The 20,909-nt window shown below is 43.2% G+C and overlaps 1 protein-coding gene across 5 annotated transcripts; it reads left to right on the forward strand.

Annotated features, from left to right (window-relative positions):
- The first annotated feature begins 1,092 nt into the window (after positions 1-1,092).
- zgc:153184 (uncharacterized protein LOC751652 homolog) lies at positions 1,093-20,305 on the forward strand. 5 transcript variants are annotated; one of them, XM_034292900.1, is made up of 5 exons: positions 1,093-1,210; positions 12,819-12,952; positions 13,657-13,731; positions 17,537-17,755; positions 18,332-20,305. In XM_034292900.1, the coding sequence occupies exons 2-5, from the start codon at positions 12,842-12,844 to the stop codon at positions 18,809-18,811; spliced, it is 885 nt and encodes a 294-aa protein (XP_034148791.1). In that variant the 5' UTR covers positions 1,093-1,210; positions 12,819-12,841; the 3' UTR covers positions 18,812-20,305. The 5 variants fall into 5 exon arrangements, with proteins under 5 accessions (XP_034148791.1, XP_028976197.2, XP_028976201.2 ...); XM_029120364.2 differs by having other exon boundaries at positions 12,866-12,952; XM_029120368.2 differs by having other exon boundaries at positions 12,869-12,952.
- Positions 20,306-20,909: the final 604 nt, after the last annotated feature.

The raw sequence follows: 20,909 nt of genomic DNA on the forward strand, positions 1-20,909 counted from the left end.
GGCATTTGGTGTACATAATTACACATCTTTGGAAACATTTAAAGTTAGGGTGGCTGAAATGTTACAAGAGCTTGTCACATCAGGTGTCCTTTCTAACCCGCTAACAGGCACAAGATCAATTACCAGTAAAAAAGTGTCACAACCAATTACATACAGATGACATACTTCAATGCAAGCACAGGTAATTGCATAGATGGGTTGGGTCTGAAAATTGGCGTGGAGAATATTTTGCATGGAAGTCGTTTAGTTGACGTTTTGGTGTAGGGTTTATTACAGGATTAACTGAATACATTTTAAGTCTTTCTGTACTGGCCTCGCATGGGTCTTGACCCCAACCATGGCTTTGCAAGCACCACGCTCTTACCAAATGAACCGCACAGGATCCCAAGCACCGGCAAAAGCATCCAGAGTCTGTTCTGGAATTGCTGCTGCTTCTGCAAACCCTGTAAGGCCAGTTAGGACGTTGAACAAAACATGTTAGGAGAATGAGGTTAAGGTTAGGACATAGGTTAGAGTTGCGCTTAGCTAACATGATACACTACAACTCAAGGTCTTGTGTAGCTCAGGTGGTAAGAGTATGTGTTGCAACACCACGGTTCTGGATTTGACTCTAGTGGAGGGCCTGGGAATTTACAAAAGCATTTTATCTCTGTGGTAAGTTGCTCTCCTGTCCACATGGACTGGTCTACTTTATTACCAATTATTGTATGGCACTTGCAGATGTCATGTGTCTTGAAAATACATCTTCTCATACCAGACTTCTGTGTGTAAATACACCTTACGCACAGAAGTTTCAAAATAATGAAGGCATTTGAAACGCTCTATTAGTGATGTTCCGTGCGTGAAGTGTTCTCTGGAATTCCAACTAGTGTTAAATGATTATCGTAGAGACATAAAAACGTATTTTCAAGGACGCTGCACAAAATCTTCCGAATCCCTCTATCGCGGGGGAGACGTTCTGAAAAACAGATAGTTGCATGACCACTGAAACGGAAATCTTACGTAGGCCTAATCATTCCGAGAATAAACCAACGTCTTTGTAGGCGTGGCGTAGCTTTTGGCTGGAGCAAAGATTTTGGTTACTGGGTGGGTTAGAGTTGTAGGTGAGTTCAGCGTGCGTGACTTCACTCAAAGGCAGCGCGAAACCCAAGGTGAGGAGGCAGAGAAGAGGAGAGGAGAGGTGCTTCAGGCGAATTCGTAGATGATGGAGGTAAGCAACCGTTATAACTGTTTTGCACTGACTGCCTGGGCGGTATTTGACACTAAAATATTGTCCGAACTCTGCAGAGGTCGTTTTAAACAACTTGTTGAAGCGGACCTCGTTCTTGGAATGTTGGTCAGAATGGAGTTTCTGTAAGCTTTACTTTTAATTCGGGATATTGACTTCTCATCTCTTCTTTAGCAGACCTGCATTTTTTAAATTGTTGCCATAATGCTGAGAGTAAATGGTACTGTTTTAAAGACAATGTATTTACACGTTTTATAGCTAATCATGACGCGTTTTTTTGTCATGAGACTTAGACAACATTTTGCTGTTCTACTTGACATTGCATTTAAGAAAATAACCGGACGCCCTTATCCAGACAGAATCAACACTAGTTAGCGTATTCATTTTAGTACTGGACTCATGGGGATCGAATCCACAACCCTGGCATTGGAAGCATCATGCTCTAACCATAAAATCATGTAATTCTGTAGAACACGTTTTCCCATAGTACACAGAGAAAACCCTGCTGTTGTTTTCTGTTTTTTTGCCTCTGAAGCACAGGAGTTTAAGACAGCGACCCTTCATTTCTTTTTGGGAAGAAAATGTTTAAAATGTAATGAACTTTTACTTCCACATCATCTCAACCTCTGAAAGGTATATTCGTGTTGGAGCAGGGGGCCATGTCACTGGGCTTATGTGGGGCAGTTAGCAAGGGTATACATGCCTTGCTCATGTGCGCTGCAACTGGCAACAGTGTCTAGGACAAAGCTGCCCAAACCAGTTCTTGGAGAGCTACCATACTGTAAGGTTTCTCTACAACCCTTTTCCCGCACACCTGATTCTATTAATTTGCTGGATGGAAAGCCAAATCAGTTTAATCACAATTGGGGTCGGAAAGTAAACCTACAAGATGGCAGCTCTCCGGGAACAGGGGTTAAAGGCCTGGTCACCCTGGTTGTCATCCCTCTACCTCCCAGATTTTTTCTGTCATCCCTGGGATTCAAACTGTAAACCCTCAGACTGCTGTCTCGTCTCTTTATCCCCTAGGCTACATTTTCATGACCCATTCTACCAAACCCAGGCATAGTCAAGTGACTGAGTCACAATGTGGAGCCTGTAGACATCCTTACAGTCAATAATCCAGCTCACACCAACTCTGATAACAGGAGACACACTCACATGATTGTTAGCATACTTCGGTCTGAACAAGGGTTAGGGTTAGGGTGCGCTATATAGGGAACGAGGGTCTAGGATGCTGGTTGGAAGTAGGGCACTATGTGGGGAATAGGGTGCCATTTAGGACACAGCCTGGCTGTTGAATGCTAACCATGAAGGGAATAGAGAGCAGTCGTCCAATAAACTGATGGAGTTTTGCAAGAAAGTCAGCTGAGCTCTGTAGATTGCATTTGCTGTCTCTCTCCCTCTCGCTTCCTCTTTCTCCCTGTCTCTCTATTCCTCTCTCTTCCTGTCTCTCCCTCTCTCTCCCTCTTTCTCCCTGTCTCTCTCTTCCTCTTTCTCCTTGTCTCTCTATTCCTCTCTCTCCCTGTCTTTTTCTGTCTTTCCCTCAGTCCCCCCCTCTTTATTTCTATTTAATATTTTTTACAGTTAATTTGTTTCATAACTCCTAACTCAGTTAATGTATACATTTCCTGAATGTATACTACATGTCCTCAAACTATAACTCACTCTATATTGACCAAACCCTAGACTTCACATAACATTAAACATTATTCTCAAATCCATGTTATGTAGCATATCAATTAAACGTTGCCCTCAAAAGTACAATGACACTACTGAATACCATTTGCACCCTGGTTAGAGGAATTGAAAACACTTTTAAAACCAGAAAAGGAACCAGGCTGAGTTCAGCCGGGCGCCACTGAAAGTGTTGAATGTTGTCACCCGCACTGGATTGGAACCGGGGTCGCCCACATGAGTCTTCAGCCACTAGACCACGGGACTGCACGCTTATCTACTGTCAGTATACTGTATCCCATTAACATCACGCACAGTCTGAATATGTCGCTAGACACCATTAAGCATTGTGTTAAACTGACTAACGTTTCTTATGAAGTTCACCTCCACCACAAATAGCATCTATGAACTGTATGACTTATGTCACCGGACGTTTTAACAGCTTATTAGCCATGCGTGAATGACATTGATACAATAACTATCAATACAGGTCAGAGCACATGAGCGGAGTGGAGCGGTGAGAATCTCAGCTCATCGCTCACGGAACTGTTCAACCCTCCGCTCCCACGCTCAAAGCCACATCAGGCCACTCCGCTCATTATCGCTCAGCGCTCAACGCATTTGCTTCGCGCTCCACTCAAATCACCCCCCGCTCGCACCAAAAAAGGTAGATTTCACTTATAGCTCAGACCACAACCTTTTTAAAAAATGCTACATCCAGCTCTCTTTTTTCTCTCCTTTGTTATTGTTGGGCCTTTGCGTACAGTGAAGAAACTTTTGAATTCCTCAACCGTTTTCTTTTGTTTCAGCTGCTCCTCCTCTTGCTCTATTAAATACAAATTCACGGACGACACAAATTAAATAAAACGAACCGTTAGGCCTACTTGAATGACAAAACAAATTTGTTTGAATATTACACTATATTTAATTTAAACTTTCTTACAAGTTAAGTATTCAATTTGCTAACCTATTGCTGTCTTCCCAGCGTGTTCACGTAGCACACTTTCGTGTTTTCGAGAGATGTGTCTTTTCAGATTCCAAAATGAATCTTTACTTACAAAAACGATGTCTCCACATTCGTTTTCTTGTACCACATTATCATTGTTAGTTCGTTTTATTTTAAGACTACACCTGTATGACTTGTCATTTTCTTTTTTAAAGTACTTTTTGAACTCCATTACGTCTACTGTCTGTGTTGTACTGTGTGTTGATGACTTTGCAAGACACAGATGGATTCTGGGTCAGGCCCGACTGAGCATGCTTAGACTCGAGTTTGAGCGGAGCGAAATTGGAGCGGGAAATAGGGCGCTCGTTGTTTCAGAGTAAATACACACAACCTTCTTCTATTCTGTTGTTTCAGAGTAAATACACACAACCTTCTTCTATTCTGTTGTTTCAGAGTAAATACACACAACCTTCTTCTATTCTGTTGTTTCAGAGTAAATACACACAACCTTCTTCTATTCTGTTGTTTGAGAGTAAATACACACAACCTTCTTCTATTCTGTTGTTTCAGAGTAAATACACACAACCTTCTTCTATTCTATTGTTTCAGAGTAAATACACACAACCTTCTTCTATTCTATTGTTTCAGAGTAAATACACACAACCTTCTTCTATTCTGTTGTTTGAGAGTAAATACACACAACCTTCTTCTTTTCTGTTGTTTAAGAGTAAATACACACAACCTTCTTCTGTTCATAGAACCATGTAATTCTAGCTGTAGAGGAATATGTCAGTATAGGGAGAAGTACCTATTTACAGCAACATGCAGAGTGCATCCAAAATGGCAGCATTTTTCCAGCTAAGTGCACCATCTTTGACCCCATCCCCTATGGTACATTATCCAGAGTAGTACACTCTACTGTGTACTGTAGTGGGCCATTTGTGATGCATACTAAAAGAAGAGGAAAACTGTGGGAAAATAGAGAACATCACAACAACATCCTATGAAGCAATGTGCTTCTAACATGAGGAAGGACTGGAGCATACTTGTTTTTGCCGGACCACCTAAGCAGAGCCGGCCAAGAAGAGCGAATGTCTCTTAGTGAGCGAGCCACTGAGTGACTGACTACCCCTTGTTAAATAGCGTAGTGGTTAGAGACGTTATTCTGGATGAGCTGTAGGCCTAAGCATCGCCGGATCTGAAAGCAGCGTCGCGTGCCTTAAGCAGTTGTCAGAGCTCTCTGTTCATCCACGGCTTCTGGTTGGGGAAGGTCTTTATTAGTTTACGGTTGGTGACGTCGTTGGTGCAGGTGTTGATGTAATCCAGAATGGAGGAAACTTATGTTTCAATGTCCGTATGGGAGTCAAGGGCGGCTTGAGTGGCAAACAATCTCCAGCCTGTTTGTTGAAACTGGCGTTGTAGAAGTGCGTCTGCTCCCCCTGGCCCCACTTTGACTGTCCTCACTGATGGTTTCACCCGTTTAATGAGGGGTAAATACTTGAGGAGAAGGAACAATGAGAGGTGGTCAGACTGTCTCAGGTGAGGGAGGGGAATGACTTTGTAGGCCTATGGAATGTTTGTGTTCACCTGGTCCAGTGTATTGTTTCCTCTGGTGGGCCAGAAAATACTTTTCAAATTTGAGTGATTGAAAACGTCTGCTACAATAAAGGCCCCGTCTGGCTGGGCAGTTTGCTGCTTGCTAATAGCAGCATGTAGTTCTTACATAGTTTACCATTAGCATCCACTGGTATGAAGGTTGCAGTAATATTAATAGATGTAAACTCCAGTGACATGTAAAATATATTATGGTAAAATATATTGCAATGGACCAAATGCACCGACTACGAACACATTCCTCTCGATTTAGATTTACAAAGCGTAGTTCACATAGCATAGTGGAACCAGCCATGGAGTGATTGGAGTCACTCCATGTTGGTTTTCATTACCGTATAACTATTAGATAGCCAACTACAGTAATCTCGTTCTAATTTAACGTGTTGAATGTTGTGACCTTGTTATACCTGTTGTTGGTATGGATGTTAAATAATATAGGGAACCATGAGGTTTCAACTAATTGGTTTAACAGTGCAGAAGTAAACACACATCACATTTCTATTCATGTACCATGTGCAACAACACACGCTGTTTAAATAGCGTAGTGGTTAAAGACACAGTCTGCCACATAGTAACCCACAGATTGAATCCAGTCTGGCCAACAACATTCATCCCTTCTGAGCGTGGTCTGGCAGAAATAGGCTTGCCTGGTTCCTTTTCTTGTTTACTCTCAAAAGCACTTTTGTCATATAATAAACAAAGAAAATGTCAAAAAAAAGTGCCTAAACCACATCAGTTGTGCCGTGTAGCTCTGTTGGTAGTAGGCATGGCACTTGCAGTGTCAGAGGTTGTGGGTTTGATTCCTGTGAGGGATCGCGTTGAAATTGTATGCACTCATCACTGAAGGTTCCTCAGGATAAGAGAGTCACCTAAAGGATGTAAATCAGGAGATACAAATGTTTGTGTGGGAGAAAAACAGAAACATGTGTTTCTATAGACATGTGGAAGACATTGTTTAGCTGTTTTTCTACTGACACATGTGAAATACTCACTGTTTAGCTGTTTTTCTACTGACACGTGAAATACTCACTGTTTAGCTGTTTTTCTACAGACACATGTGAAATACTCACTGTTTAGCTGTTTTTCTACTGACACATGTGAAATACTTACTGTTTAGCTGTTTTTCTACTGACACATGTGAAATACTTACTGTTTAGCTGTTTTTCTACTGACACATGTGAAATACTTACTGTTTAGCTATGATTCTATCGACACATGAAAGACTTGAAGTTTTATTTGAGTTTGAAAACAACAAGTTTTTTTTAATCTTTTTAATTTATCAGAGTGAATACTTTTGTATGCACTATTTTAATAATCTAACTTTTTTTGCTAATTACACTTGGTTGGATATTTTTGGGTGACTTGCAGTTACAAAACTGTTCTCTCATTCTAAGTGGTTATATAATATTGTGCAGAGACTAATTTAACATGAATACAGGAAAAATACATAGACAGCACAGACACAGACAACAAGGGCTAGTAAAATGTTGACAGGGCAAGTGGATATTTTGGCCTACTACCCGGCTGGCTAGTGGCCAAACTCCTTAACATCCACCTCTGAGTGGGCAGGCATAGTTTGGATTAGATTAGATTCAACTGTATTGTCACTTACCGATACAAGTACAGTACAACGAAATGCAGTTAGCAGCTAGCCAGAAGTGCAAATAGAAATTAGAGATTGAAATAAATAACAGAAGTAGCAAAATTCATTAAAGCAATCAAGCATATTAACTTTGTCAGAGATCTGAACTGAGTCTTTGACAGGGCATGGAGGAAGGTCTGAGGTATTTTTATGACCATCTAAAGATTTAATGGTTTTCTAAAACTTCTCTCTCTCTCATGTCATGACTGGAGGGCAGAGCGACGATCCTGGGAAGTCAGTAATTCATAAATAGCATGCATCTTGTTAACCTCAACCCCCACTGGGGATGGAGGCCTGTGGCCTTGTCCTCTATGGGTCCCTTGACCTGATGTTTGTAGGCTGCAGCACTGCCTGAGTGAGCCTTTATTATTTGTATTATACCTATATTTCAACAAGGAACACATACTTTTACTGGGCCCTGTGTATACATGGTAACACATACAGTTTAGGTTCAGTGATTAAAAACAAACAGAAAAAAAAACACAGAGAACAGACAAAACAAGACGATCACAGATAACAGAAGATAAAATGCAATGCTTTAAACACGTGTTAGTCCCTAAGAGGCCTCAGGATTTAGTGGATATTGAGCCTAACAAGGACTCTGGGGTCCCTTGGGTTCTGAACAAATGCTGCACACTTCACACAGTGGAAACAGTACACAGAGCAGCATATATCCCTCAGAAATACAAGAAGCACCTCTGAAAATACAAGTCATGTAATACTCTTTGCTTTGCATACATGTCATGTACAATCAGAGCATGCCTGACGAACCACTCTGGAGGATTACACACATCAGGTACCCGTTTTTGAATTAGTTACACAATTTCTCTTTAGAGTGACATCATGGCCTGAGTGACCAACAGTGAGGCTTCACAGTGACATCACAGCCTGAGTGACCAACAGTGAGGCTTTACAGTGACATCACAGCCTGAGTGAACAACAGTGAGGCTTTACAGTGACATCACAGCCTGAGTGACCAACGGTGAGGCTTTACAGTGACATCACAGCCTGAGTGAACAACAGTGAGGCTTTACAGTGACATCACAGCCTGAGTGACCAACGGTGAGGCTTTACAGTGACATCACAGCCTGAGTGACCAACAGTGAAGCTTTACAGTGACATCACAGCCTGAGTGACCAACAGTGAGGCTTTACAGTGACATCACAGCCTGAGTGACCAACAGTGAGGCTTTACAGTGACATCACAGCCTGAGTGACCAACGGTGAGGCTTTACAGTGACATCACAGCCTGAGTGACCAACGGTGAGGCTTTACAGTGACATCACAGCCTGAGTGACCAACGGTGAGGCTTTACAGTGACATCACAGCCTGAGTGACCAACAGTGAGGCTTTACATTGACATCACAGCCTGAGTGACCAACAGTGAGGCTTTACAGTGACATCACAGCCTGAGTGACCAACAGTGAGGCTTTACAGTGACATCACAGCCTGAGTGACCAACAGTGAGGCTTTACAGTGACATCACAGCCTGAGTGACCAACAGTGAGGCTTTACAGTGACATCACAGCCTGAGTGACCAACAGTGAGGCTTTACAGTGACATCACAGCCTGAGTGACCAACAGTGAGGCTTTACAGTGACATCACAGCCTGAGTGACCAAACAGTGAGGCTTTACAGTGACATCACAGCCTGAGTGACCAACAGTGAGGCTTTACAGTGACATCACAGCCTAAATGACCAACAGTGAGGCTTCACAGTGACATCACAGCCTGAGTGACCAACAGTGAGGCTTCACAGTGACATCAAAGCCTGAGTGACCAACAGTGAGGCTTTACAGTGACAGCATAGATAGCACTGTCAGCAGGCCAGTTGCTGTGGAATCAGCCATTGTGAAGGCACTCTGCAGAACTTCCTCTGTAAGAGCCCTGTGTTGAAAAACAAGGTTGGCTTCTCAAGATGTCAGTGGATTATTCCCAGGTCTTGGACCCCAAAATTAGAGCTGCTCCCAGCATGCTCTGCTCTCCCTTGGATGCAAGGAACAACAGGGTTCCCCGCCCTAAAATTCCAAATTAGTTGCTGAGGTTTTTTCAGTATCAGAGACCTCTGCTCAAGACAAGTAAATGTGGAATGAGACAATGTTTTTTCTTTGTTCTGCCCTGTCCGCTCTGAACTATAGAAGAATCTTAGGCGGAGGTTTGTTTTCACACACAGGAAAGAGTTAAACAATCAAGGCCGACAAAATAAAGGTTGAGACTGGGTGGTCCCAATGGAGTTGTTTCAGTACACATACACACAACAAACACACGTACACACACACACGTACACACAACAAACACACATACACACACACACACACAACAAATACACATACACACGTACACACACAACAAACACACATACACGCGTACACACACAACAAACACACGTACACACAACAAACACATATACACAGGCAGTCAGTCGATGATGGCATAACTGGATGGAGGAAGAGAAGTGGGTGACATCATTCAGAGGAAGAATGAGAGAGCTGGAGAACCAGAAATGGAGATTTGGGTGGGGAGGGTGGAATGAAAGTTACAACTTTGGGATTTTGGGTGTATATCAGTGACTATAAGAATGTTGCTGAGAAAGACCAAAAAAATGACTGGACTACGAGAGACAAAATAACTACTGGACTACAGAAAGACTAAATAACTGCTAGACTACAGAGATGGAGTAAATCCAAAAGAGAGACAGAGAGAATCCAATTCCCATTTTTGGCCCTTTGCCGAGTTACAGCAACTCAACTACAGGTGAGGGAAAGTGCAAGACCAAGCATATCTTTCCAGCCTGATGCTGATAACTGCTCAACCCGGAAGCAAGAAGCCGATACACACTTGATGAATGAACACATTCCCCCGATTATACTATTCATATTTCAGTTGGTACCCAGCGCCAACCCTGCTGTACTGACTCACTGTACCCAGCGCCAACCCTGCTGTACTGACTCACTGTACCCAGCGCCAACCCTGCTGTACTGACTCGCTGTACCCAGCGCCAACCCTGCTGTACTGACTCGCTGTACCCAGCGCCAACCCTGCTGTACTGACTCGCTGTACCCAGCGCCAACCCTGCTGTACTGACTCGCTGTACCCAGCGCCAACCCTGCTGTCCTGACTCGCTGTACCCAGCGCCAACCCTGCTGTACTGACTCGCTGCACCCAGCGCCAACCCTGCTGTACTGATTCACTGTATTCAGCGCCAACCCTGCTGTACTGACTCACTGTACCCAGCGCCAACCCTGCTGTACTGACTCACTGTACCCAGCGCCAACCCTGCTGTACTGATTCACTGTACTCAGCGCCAACCCTGCTGTACTGATTCACTGTACTCAGCGCCAACCCTGCTGTACTGACTCACTGTACATCATTTGAGAATGGTTGGGAGTATTCAAGGGCTGGAGTTAGGAAACTCCCTTAAAATATTAGGTAATATGACTTTGGGTCTTTCAGCAGGAAAACAACTCCCAAAACACTTTAAGAAAAAGGTGGCGAGAGTAGAGAGATGGGAGAGTAGAGAGAGAGTAAATGAGAGAGAGTTAAATGTATGGGGGGAGTAGACAGTAAACAGATGTGAGTGGAGAGTAGAGAGATAGTAAACAGGGGAGTGGAGAGTAGAGAGATAGTAAACAGGGGAGTGGAGAGTAGAGAGATAGTAAACAGGTCGGAGAAGTGGAGAGTAGATAGAGAGTGAGTGGGAGGGGGTGTAGATAGAGAGTGAGTGGGAGGGGGTGTAGATAGAGAGTGAGTGGGAGGGGGTGTAGATAGAGAGTGAGTGGGAGGGGGTGTAGATAGAGAGTGAGTGGGAGGGGGTGTAGATAGAGAGTGAGTGGGAGGGGGTGTAGATAGAGAGTGAGTGAGGCCAGTAACCGTTGATAAGAAGACCGTGTGACGTCAGGACAGGACCCGTCTGATATCATGTCTCCCCCAGCAGAAGTGCGACTGGAGGGTGGTGGTGAAGACAGACTGTATGACTGGAGGGTGGGGGTGAAGACAGACTGTATGACTGGAGGGTGGTGGTGAAGACAGACTGTATGACTGGAGGGTGGGGGTGAAGACAGACTGTGTGACTGGAGGGTGGGGGTGAAGACAGACTGTGTGACTGGAGGGTGGGGGTGAAGACAGACTGTGTGACTGGAGGGTGGGGGTGAAGACAGACTGTATGACTGGAGGGTGGTGGTGAAGACAGACTGTGTGACTGGAGGGTGGGGGTGAAGACAGACTGTGTGACTGGAGGGTGGGGGTGAAGACAGACTGTGTGACTGGAGGGTGGGGGTGAAGACAGACTGTGTGACTGGAGGGTGGTGGTGAAGACAGACTGTGTGACTGGAGGGTGTTGGTGAAGACAGACTGTGTGACTGGAGGGTGGGGGTGAAGACAGACTGTGTGACTGGAGGGTGGGGGTGAAGACAGACTGTGTGACTGGAGGGTGGGGGTGAAGACAGACTGTGTGACTGGAGGGTGGTGGTGAAGACAGACTGTGTGACTGGAGGGTGGTGGTGAAGACAGACTGTGTGACTGGAGGGTGTTGGTGAAGACAGACTGTGTGACTGGAGGGTGGGGGTGAAGACAGACTGTGTGACTGGAGGGTGGGGGTGAAGACAGACTGTGTGACTGGAGGGTGGGGGTGAAGACAGACTGTGTGACTGGAGGGTGGGGGTGAAGACAGACTGTGTGACTGGAGGGTGGTGGTGAAGACAGACTGTGTGACTGGAGGGTGGTGGTGAAGACAGACTGTGTGACTGGAGGGTGGTGGTGAAGACAGACTGTGTGACTGGAGGGTGGGGGTGAAGACAGACTGTATGACTGGAGGGTGGTGGTGAAGACAGACTGTGTGACTGGAGGGTGGGGGTGAAGACAGACTGTATGACTGGAGGGTGGTGGTGAAGACAGACTGTGTGACTGGAGGGTGGTGGTGAAGACAGACTGTGTGACTGGAGGGTGGTGGTGAAGACAGACTGTGTGACTGGAGGGTGGGGGTGAAGACAGACTGTGTGACTGGAGGGTGGTGGTGAAGACAGACTGTGTGACTGGAGGGTGGTGGTGAAGACAGACTGTGTGACTGGAGGGTGGTGGTGAAGACAGACTGTGTGACTGGAGGGTGGGGGTGAAGACAGACTGTGTGACTGGAGGGTGGGGGTGAAGACAGACTGTGTGACTGGAGGGTGGTGGTGAAGACAGACTGTGTGACTGGAGGGTGGTGGTGAAGACAGACTGTGTGACTGGAGGGTGGGGGTGAAGACAGACTGTGTGACTGGAGGGTGGGGGTGAAGACAGACTGTGTGACTGGAGGGTGGTGGTGAAGACAGACTGTGTGACTGGAGGGTAGTGGTGAACCCCTGAAGCTTCCTGTTGTTACATACAGAACCACAATCGTGGCTCTGTATTCACAGGCTGGGTCCTAAATGGAACCCTAATGCCTATACAGAGAACTACTAATAAATACCCTGGGCCTGGTCACAAATAGTGCACTATATAGGGAATAGAGTGCCATTTGGGGAACAGGTGGCTCAACACTCCAGAGAGTGGTTCCTATTCTTAGTACTTGCGCATCTCACGAGTACACTCACAGGTGTTATGCATACTGGCATACATCTCATCTATGGTTTTGGATGTGATGTACACAACAGTAATGTTTCAATGGTAATAAACTAGTTCTGTATGTATTTCAGGATTCTCCAGTGATGTTTCTATGTTGTTGAATAATCTGTTTCAGAAGGATTCTCCAGTGATGTTTCTATGTTGTTGAATAATCTGTTTCAGAAGGATTCTCCAGTCAAGCTGTCGGTGGCTGAGATGGCTGGGAGGTTCAAAGGTCCCGCTATTCTGATGCCCACTGTACAGAAGGAGGTGAAATCATCCTATCTTTTGCTAAATATTTGCTATAACTGAGACCAATCTGATCTTTTCTGTGTGTAAATAGTAAACACATGGGCTGCATTCCCACAGGAAGGCAAACTCTGATCTTTTTTTCAATTTTCACATTCTTTAAAAGATCTGATGTGATTGGTCAATAGACTGTTTGTGAAGAGCAGCATCCATGGCTGTATTTATGGATGCAGCTTTTAAATCAGAAAGACTATGGCTTTGAAACTTACATATGGCTTCTAAATAAAATGGGTTTTCTTTTGTTCTCTTTTGTTCATCTATTGTTGTTTTCTAATTATGTCTACTACTTGCCAAACTGAAGTTCCCTCTTCAGTTTGGAAAAAATACATATTCCAAAATTCTGTTTTAGTGGAAGCCAGTCAGAATGAGACCTAATCACTTCACACCCAGAGATATGACCACATATTCAGTTTCAGTTTCTGAAATAAAACATTGTGTTGCAACTGGAAAATGGAAAAAATGTGGTAGTTGTTCTGTCTCTGCTTGGTGTTCATGTGTTTTGTCTTGGTGTTCATGTGTTTTGTCTTGGTGTTCATGTGTTTTGTCTTGGTGTTCATGTGTTTTGTCTTGGTGTTCATGTGTTTTGTCTTGCTGTTCATGTGTTTTGTCTTGGTGTTCATGTGTTTTGTCTTGGTGTTCATGTGTTTTGTCTGTCGTTATTGTAGACACCAAGCCCTGTCTCTCCACATGCTCCCAAAGTCCAGACCTCCAAGTGCTCCCCCCTCATTGAGCGTCTGCAGGTAAGTGAAGTCTGCCCTACAGCATGATTCAATGTTGAATTAGTGGTACGTGACGCATATGTCAGCTCATTCAGTCAGTCAGTCAGTTAGCCAGTCAGTCAGTCAGGCATCAGCCATGCAATCACCTAATCTGTGACTTCAGCAAATATAGTTTTGTCCTAGGTTGGAAAACAACTTTCCTAACTTTTCATCCACTGAACTGTCTGCTCAATTACTAAATTGCCATAGATATGTGATTGTGTAACTCATGGCAATATATGTCAATGTACTGTTCATTTGAGGAGACAAAACCCAAACAATCTTAAACTAGGCTGTCCCTGCTACGCTGGGTTTGGACATTCATAGTGTTCTGCTAACAACAAATCTAAACATTTTATTGGCAGTAAAAACCCCAGCCAGTATTTCACAGAGTTGACATGCTTTATCAACTGATAAAATGTATTTTGAAAGCCTTTTATTTGTAAGTAGTTTTCACAAAGTGCTTATTCAGAGTGTTTTTTTACACTAACAGTTTTATTTAAATGACCAAGACGTGTTGACAGATTTGCCTCTCTTTAGTTTTTTTGTAGTGAACCCAATGCAACACCAAACTTCTAAAGACCATAGCTGTCCTCTATTAAAGAGGCATTACAGCATAGCACAACTACTTAATGTTACCAAATATACATGTGTCATAAAAACACAAGATCTCCTCAACACAACTTTGAGTGAGATAATTAACATTTCATAGTCAAATCTACTTCATCTGTATTGGTCTGTTCATAAAATACCACAAGTTCCAGAATTCATAGCGAACTTAGATATTGCGTTCCTAAGCAATCTGAGAAAACAGTGATTCATTTTAGAAGACAAAAAAGACACTCTTTAAACTACAGTTATTTTTGAAACACCGCTGTTGATCAAGCCCATGTGGTGTTCTGTGCCTGTATAGTAATTACAAGCCAACAGCACATCATATACTATACCAACAATTAACACATTTACCAGGAGAAATGCAAACATCAACACGTTTACCAGTGGAAATAAGAATTCACACTTTCTCAACTTTCCTCTAAATCTGGTCTTTCCATGTAGTATGCTTTCATTTGTTGCAATAACAGCAAAGTAACCATGTTTAAATGGAGTGGCCACTGGACATTAGATTGCTAGCAACAGATCTCAGTAATGGATTACCATAGCCAGGGTTTTCAATAAGCAAGACTTGTCTTTTAACAAGACAACAACTATTGAGATCTGTGGCTGGTAATCTACTGTAAAATACATTGCCTACTATTTTTCATATTGCTAGTTCCTGTCATTCTAATGAAAACTTATTTGAGCCTTGCTTATTGAAAACCATGGCCAAGGGGAATTAACTAATCTACTGCATTCTACTATCTAATTTATGAAAAATTGCAAATGCATTTACTTGGCTGTTATTCAAGATACTGCATTTAGTACAAACCACGTGGTTAGGTCAACCAGATTTAGCAGAAAGTCAAGAAAGCATAAATTCTCAGCTATTTCTACTAGCAAATCTGTGTTAGTGTTGGTTTTTGTGCCATCTGTAATCGGATATAACATGAAAGTATAGCCTGGTCTTTTGCGGTATGGCTAGCTAACCTATCCAAAATAAACAGTAAAATCACAATGTGTTAAAAAAATCTAACCTCACTCCTGGCCAATCATGTGTGAAACAAATCTCACTGCCCTAGAAATACAAACAAATACACACCACCTCAGGTCCCCCCGAGGAAAAGTGCTCTACTGCCTCCTAGTGGCCAAACGACACCACTGCTTGAATAAACCTCATCTCTTCATGTGTGAGTAGTGTAATCTCTAAACACTCTCCAATCGGCTCACCTCAGTCTCCCTGCTTGGATTTAGCTCAGAGAGAGGCAGCAGGTTATAGCCATGGGACAGAACGGCTGCCGCTTCTCTCTCTACTTTTTCTCCCCCATCCAGGTAGGAAAGGGCGGGATAACGTTCCCGAACAAGGACAGAGTACGTTAGAGGGGTGTGGGCTGTGTCAGGTACATGGTGTTGAATACAGGAGGTGTTTCAGGACACGGTATGACCATGGTAGACGTGGCAGTTGTTTCTAAAGCAGAAAGGACACTAATCTGTCCTGTTCTGTGACACAGGTAAATCTCCCTGCTGCCTACACAGCTACTCTGAGGGGACACAGCAGTGTGTCCTTGCCTGAGTGAATAGGAGAACTGGGTCATTTACTCGTTTTCATTCATTTTTAGATTCTGTTTGTCTTTTTTTTTGGTATTGAAGTCGTCATGTGTGTTTCTTTCGTAAGCGGTTGTCTTTGGGCTTTGATCGATGTTCTCTGGAGGACCTGGCTCCTGATTGTATGTACTCATACATTGTAGTTCCTCTGATTGTGTGTACTCATACCTCATACTCTAGTTCCTCTGATTGTATGTACTCAATCCTTGTAGTTCCTCTGATTGTGTGTACTCATACCTCATAGTTCCTCTGCTTGTATATACGCATACCTTATAGTTCCTCTGCTTATATATACGCATACCTCATAGTTCCTCTGCTTGTATATACTCATACCTCATAGTTCCTCTGCTTGTATATACTCATACCTCATAGTTCCTCTGCTTGTATATACTCATACCTCATAGTTCCTCTGCTTATATATACTCATACCTCATAGTTCCTCTGCTTATATATACTCATACCTCATAGTTCCTCTGCTTGTATATACTCATACCTCATAGTTCCTCTGCTTGTATATACTCATACCTCATAGTTCCCCCGATTGTGTGTACTCATGCCTCATAGTTCCCCTGATTGTGTGTACCGGTACTCATACCTCATAGTTCCCCTGCTTGTATATACTCATGCCTCATAGTTCCCCTGATTGTGTGTACTCATACCTCATAGTTCCTCTGATTGTATATACTCATACCTCATAGTTCCCCTGCTTGTATATATTCATACCTCATAGTTCCTCTGCTTGTATATACTCATGCCTCATAGTTCCCCTGATTGTGTGTACTGATACCTCATAGTTCCCCTGCTTGTATATACTCATACCTCATAGTTCCTCTGCTTATATATACTCATACCTCATAGTTCCTCTGCTTGTATATACTCATACCTCATAGTTCCTCTGCTTGTATATACTCATACCTCATAGTTCCTCTGCTTGTATATACTCATACCTCATGGTTCCCCCGATTGTGTGTACTCATGCCTCATAGTTCCCCTGATTGTGTGTACCGGTACTCATACCTCATGGTTCCCCCGATTGTATATACTCATACTTCATAGTTCCCCTGATTGTGTGTACTCATACCTCATAGTTCCCCTGATTGTGTGTATTCATACCTCATAGTTCCTCTGCTTGTATATACGCATGCCTCATAGTTCCTCTGCTTGTATATACTCATGCCTCATAGTTCCCCTGATTGTGTGTACTCATACCTCATAGTTCCTCTGCTTGTATATACTCATACCTCATAGTTCCCCTGAATGTGTGTACTCATACCTTTTACTTCCTTTGATTGTGTACTCAATGCTCATGCCAGATTCAAGCTCTTCCTTGTCTCTCTCCTCTGGCTGTTTTGTCAGCTAGCTTCCTTTGGTAGCCTTCATTTGACAAGGTTTTGGAAATGTGACCGATTCAATCCTAAAGGCAAACTTTCACCTGTAGTCCTTCAGTATGTGTCTGTGTAACATTGGCAGCGTCCATCACAACTGAACAGACCTAACGTCTCAATCTCTCTTTTACTCTCTCTTTCACCTCTCTCTTTTACTCTCTCTTTCACCTCTCTCTTTGTATTTCTTTTATTTACTCCCTCAGGCAAATCTTGCCCTGTCGTCCACCTCTCTGCTGTCCTCGCCCAAGAGTCCCAAGGTGAAGCTGCCACCGTCGCCCTTCTGTCCCACCAGCCCTTGCAGTGACCAGAGCCCCCTCAGTCCCCAGAGCCCCACCCTGGGGTCACAGCCGTCCAGCAAGGCAGAGGAGGCGATCCCGTTCGAGATGCCAGTGGAGGGCACCACACTGCCCAACTTCAACAAGGTAGAATAGTGATAGTTACGATCTATACAGACAGAGATGTTTGTATTCTTTGCTCTTCAGGAAAATGAATCTGTATCTACAGTAAATGTTTAGAAAATACACGTTTAATTAACGATGAACACCTGAAAATCGAAGTATGAAGAGATGGTTCAACCTGCTGTATATGAGTTGGTCTGAGTGAAAGTAGTTTCTGCTGCGTGCATAGAAGCCACAAGGGCCTTTCTCTCTCATGCTGTCTCCTGTGCTGAGCTGTGACAGGATTTAAGCAGGCCCCCTGGTGTTAAGCAGGCCCCCTCCCCAGCAGAGCCTCAGTAAAAGGTCCAGGGGGATTGGAGATGTAATCCACTTAATTAAACCTCCAATCCCCCCACATTCCCCTGCCTTTTAATAACAACTGAATTATAAACTGTCATGTTGCAAAACCCAAGATTGTAGTTTAGGCAATGAGCGTCAAAACCTCTACTTGAATGAAATAAACATAACCTTAACATGATAGGGAACTGTAATTCTGAACAGGCATGCCGGGCCACTCACCCAGAAGAGTGTTGTATAGTAAGACTTCCTGTCTCTCCGCAGAGTCGAGCTCGTCTATCCTTCAAGAGACGTCCGCCCACACGACAGCACCGCATGTCATGTGGCGAGGAAGGTGTGGCCTCTGGGCCCGGGGATGTGTCCCCGGTTGATACAGACGGCCCCCAAGAGAACGGGGCACACGACCAGGTGTTCACCAACCCAGATGAGGGCCAGAAGGCCAGGGAGGGGTCCCAGGGGAACCATCCATCTCCCCCAGCCGCTCTGACAGACACCGGAGACAACGGTCGGGACAGCAAACAGGCAGAGGAGAGCAAAGCTCCAGGCACTACAGAGGAGATGGAGGTGGACCCTATTAACCAGGACGAGGAGGAAGAAGCTGGGGAGCAGATACAAGGCGAGCCCCAGGCTTTAGACTGTTTGGAGGCCATAGAAGAGGAGGGTTCATGTTGCTCTGTTGGAAAAATAGACAGTATCCAGAACGAGGAACAGGAGGACCCACTGTCTGAGGAAGAGCATCTCTGAACCTCCAACAATGTTTACAAACCACTTACCTGCTCTTTCTGTGAGAAACTTGATGTCGGACATTTTACTCATCTTCAAACCTAGAACCATATCTAACATACATTTAAATGTTAACATCTGTGAAATTAACCAAATCTTCTATGAAAGACCATTGCTTTGTTATATATCATAAACCATTTGCAGTTATTTTGTGTCTATGAAAAAATTATAATCTTTGTAATAATATATAGTCTGTCTCCCTACCCTGGTCACTTCTCTCATCGTTGGATGAGCAGCTTGTCAACTAACACTGTGGCACAGTTCTGTCAAATTTTGGTTCTCTTCATTCTATCTTTGAAAAATGTAACTTGAAAAATGTATTTGCTTCCATGAAGCTAGCTTTTTGGTGACATTAACACAGCAATGATCGTTCAGACAGGAAGCAAGGCAGTACACAACACAAATTGCAAGAACAAGACAAAATGGCCACTGGGTTTAATTGGTCTCTAAGCTTTTTCTGTCATGACCAATGGCTGCTGTTTTTTTAAATAACTTTTCAGTATAACCTGAAAAGGCTCTAGTTTCTTTAAATGTGACGCAAGTTGTTGAGTGCACATTTGGGATGTACTATAAATACACTGGTGTAAGGAGCTTACGGCCAAGCAAAAAATACGTCTTTCAATCTTTAACAGCGTGTCTTGTGAATGTGAAGAAACTCTTATGTGCCCCCAAAACAACATTAGAAGTACAAATGTATACTTGTCATTTGTGCCCTACTTTTATTTTCTGCAGGTGTTTTGAGTTTTATTTGCTGTTTTGTTTTTTTAGATATATTGTTGAGTATTTTGTTTGCTTTGTTGAACAGTGACAGTGAGGAAAGAGTTTACGTTTGTGCTGAAAGAGCAGGGAGAAGGATTCAAACCCATGTTCAGCAGTCCGTAACGCAGTAGCCTCTAGAATACCCGAGGCTACATGTTCTGTCAGTTGTTGATGTGTAAACAAATTGTTAGACTACATTTTGTTTTGCTATAAATTACAATGGAAATTACAAAGCTACAGTTTTGACTGAGAAGGCTTGTATTGAACAGTCTGAATTTTTTGCTCGTGCTAACGGCATTCAGTCATGTAAATAGATGTTCAATAAAGCCTATGATTTATATTTTACAAATGTTTTTTGTTGAAAGAAGTGAAGAGTAATCAGCTAATGTGAGTTATTTTATTTAAACTATTTAAACTATTAAAACAAAAATCCTTAGTTCCTACATTGATTATTTTGTTTAAAAAACTAAATATCTAAACAAGCACCAAATAACCAGAAAATGTTGTAAAAACATTGTCAGGGTCATTCCTCCATGTCTGTCTGTAAAGGTCAGTGGTTACAGTTTACTGCCTCAACCATCTTTAAACAGAATCATAGGCCTGCTTTTTAAACATACAATAAAATGTACATTTAAGTGCTTAACATTTTTTGATTTGCATGTGGGTAAGATAATAATAAATGCTATTTTAAACATGCGTTTGTTTATCCAATGTAATAATGTCCATATGTATGACCGTAAAGAGGTCACTAGAACTGGACTAGATATCCAGAGCGACTTGCAGTAAATTCATATGCAGCTCATATACAGCTCTGGAAAAAAGACCAGAGAGACCACTGCATCCTTTACAGAAAATATGAAAAGGAAAGTTTTGAGTGAGGAACAGAAGTGTTCAATTTGCAGTGGTCTCTTAATTTTATCCATTCTGTTCCTCACTGAAAACCTTCCTTTTTGACATTTTTGGAAAGGAAAGAAAAAGGTGCAGTGGTCTCTTCATTTTTTCCGGAGCTGTGTTTTTAGAGAGCTAGGTGAACCAACCACAGTTTAGTAGTAAGTGAATTCTAATTAAATGAATTTGTTAATCGGCAAAAGTCAGTGCTGGAAGAAGACTGTTCAAATAATAAACATTAAAAGCAAAGTTTACAAATGACAACAGACATGGAACTATTTTATTATGAAAAGGTGAGTAGTGTGCGAAGAGGCGGGGTGACATGGGAGGAATTGAGAAAGTTGAACACCAGACAGGCCTCTGCATTCTGAATGAGTTGCTGGGGTTTGTTGGCAAGTGCCGGGAGCCCCAC

This window comes from Esox lucius, chromosome 1, assembly GCF_011004845.1.
Source record: "Esox lucius isolate fEsoLuc1 chromosome 1, fEsoLuc1.pri, whole genome shotgun sequence".
NCBI classification, from domain to species: domain Eukaryota; kingdom Metazoa; phylum Chordata; class Actinopteri; order Esociformes; family Esocidae; genus Esox; species Esox lucius.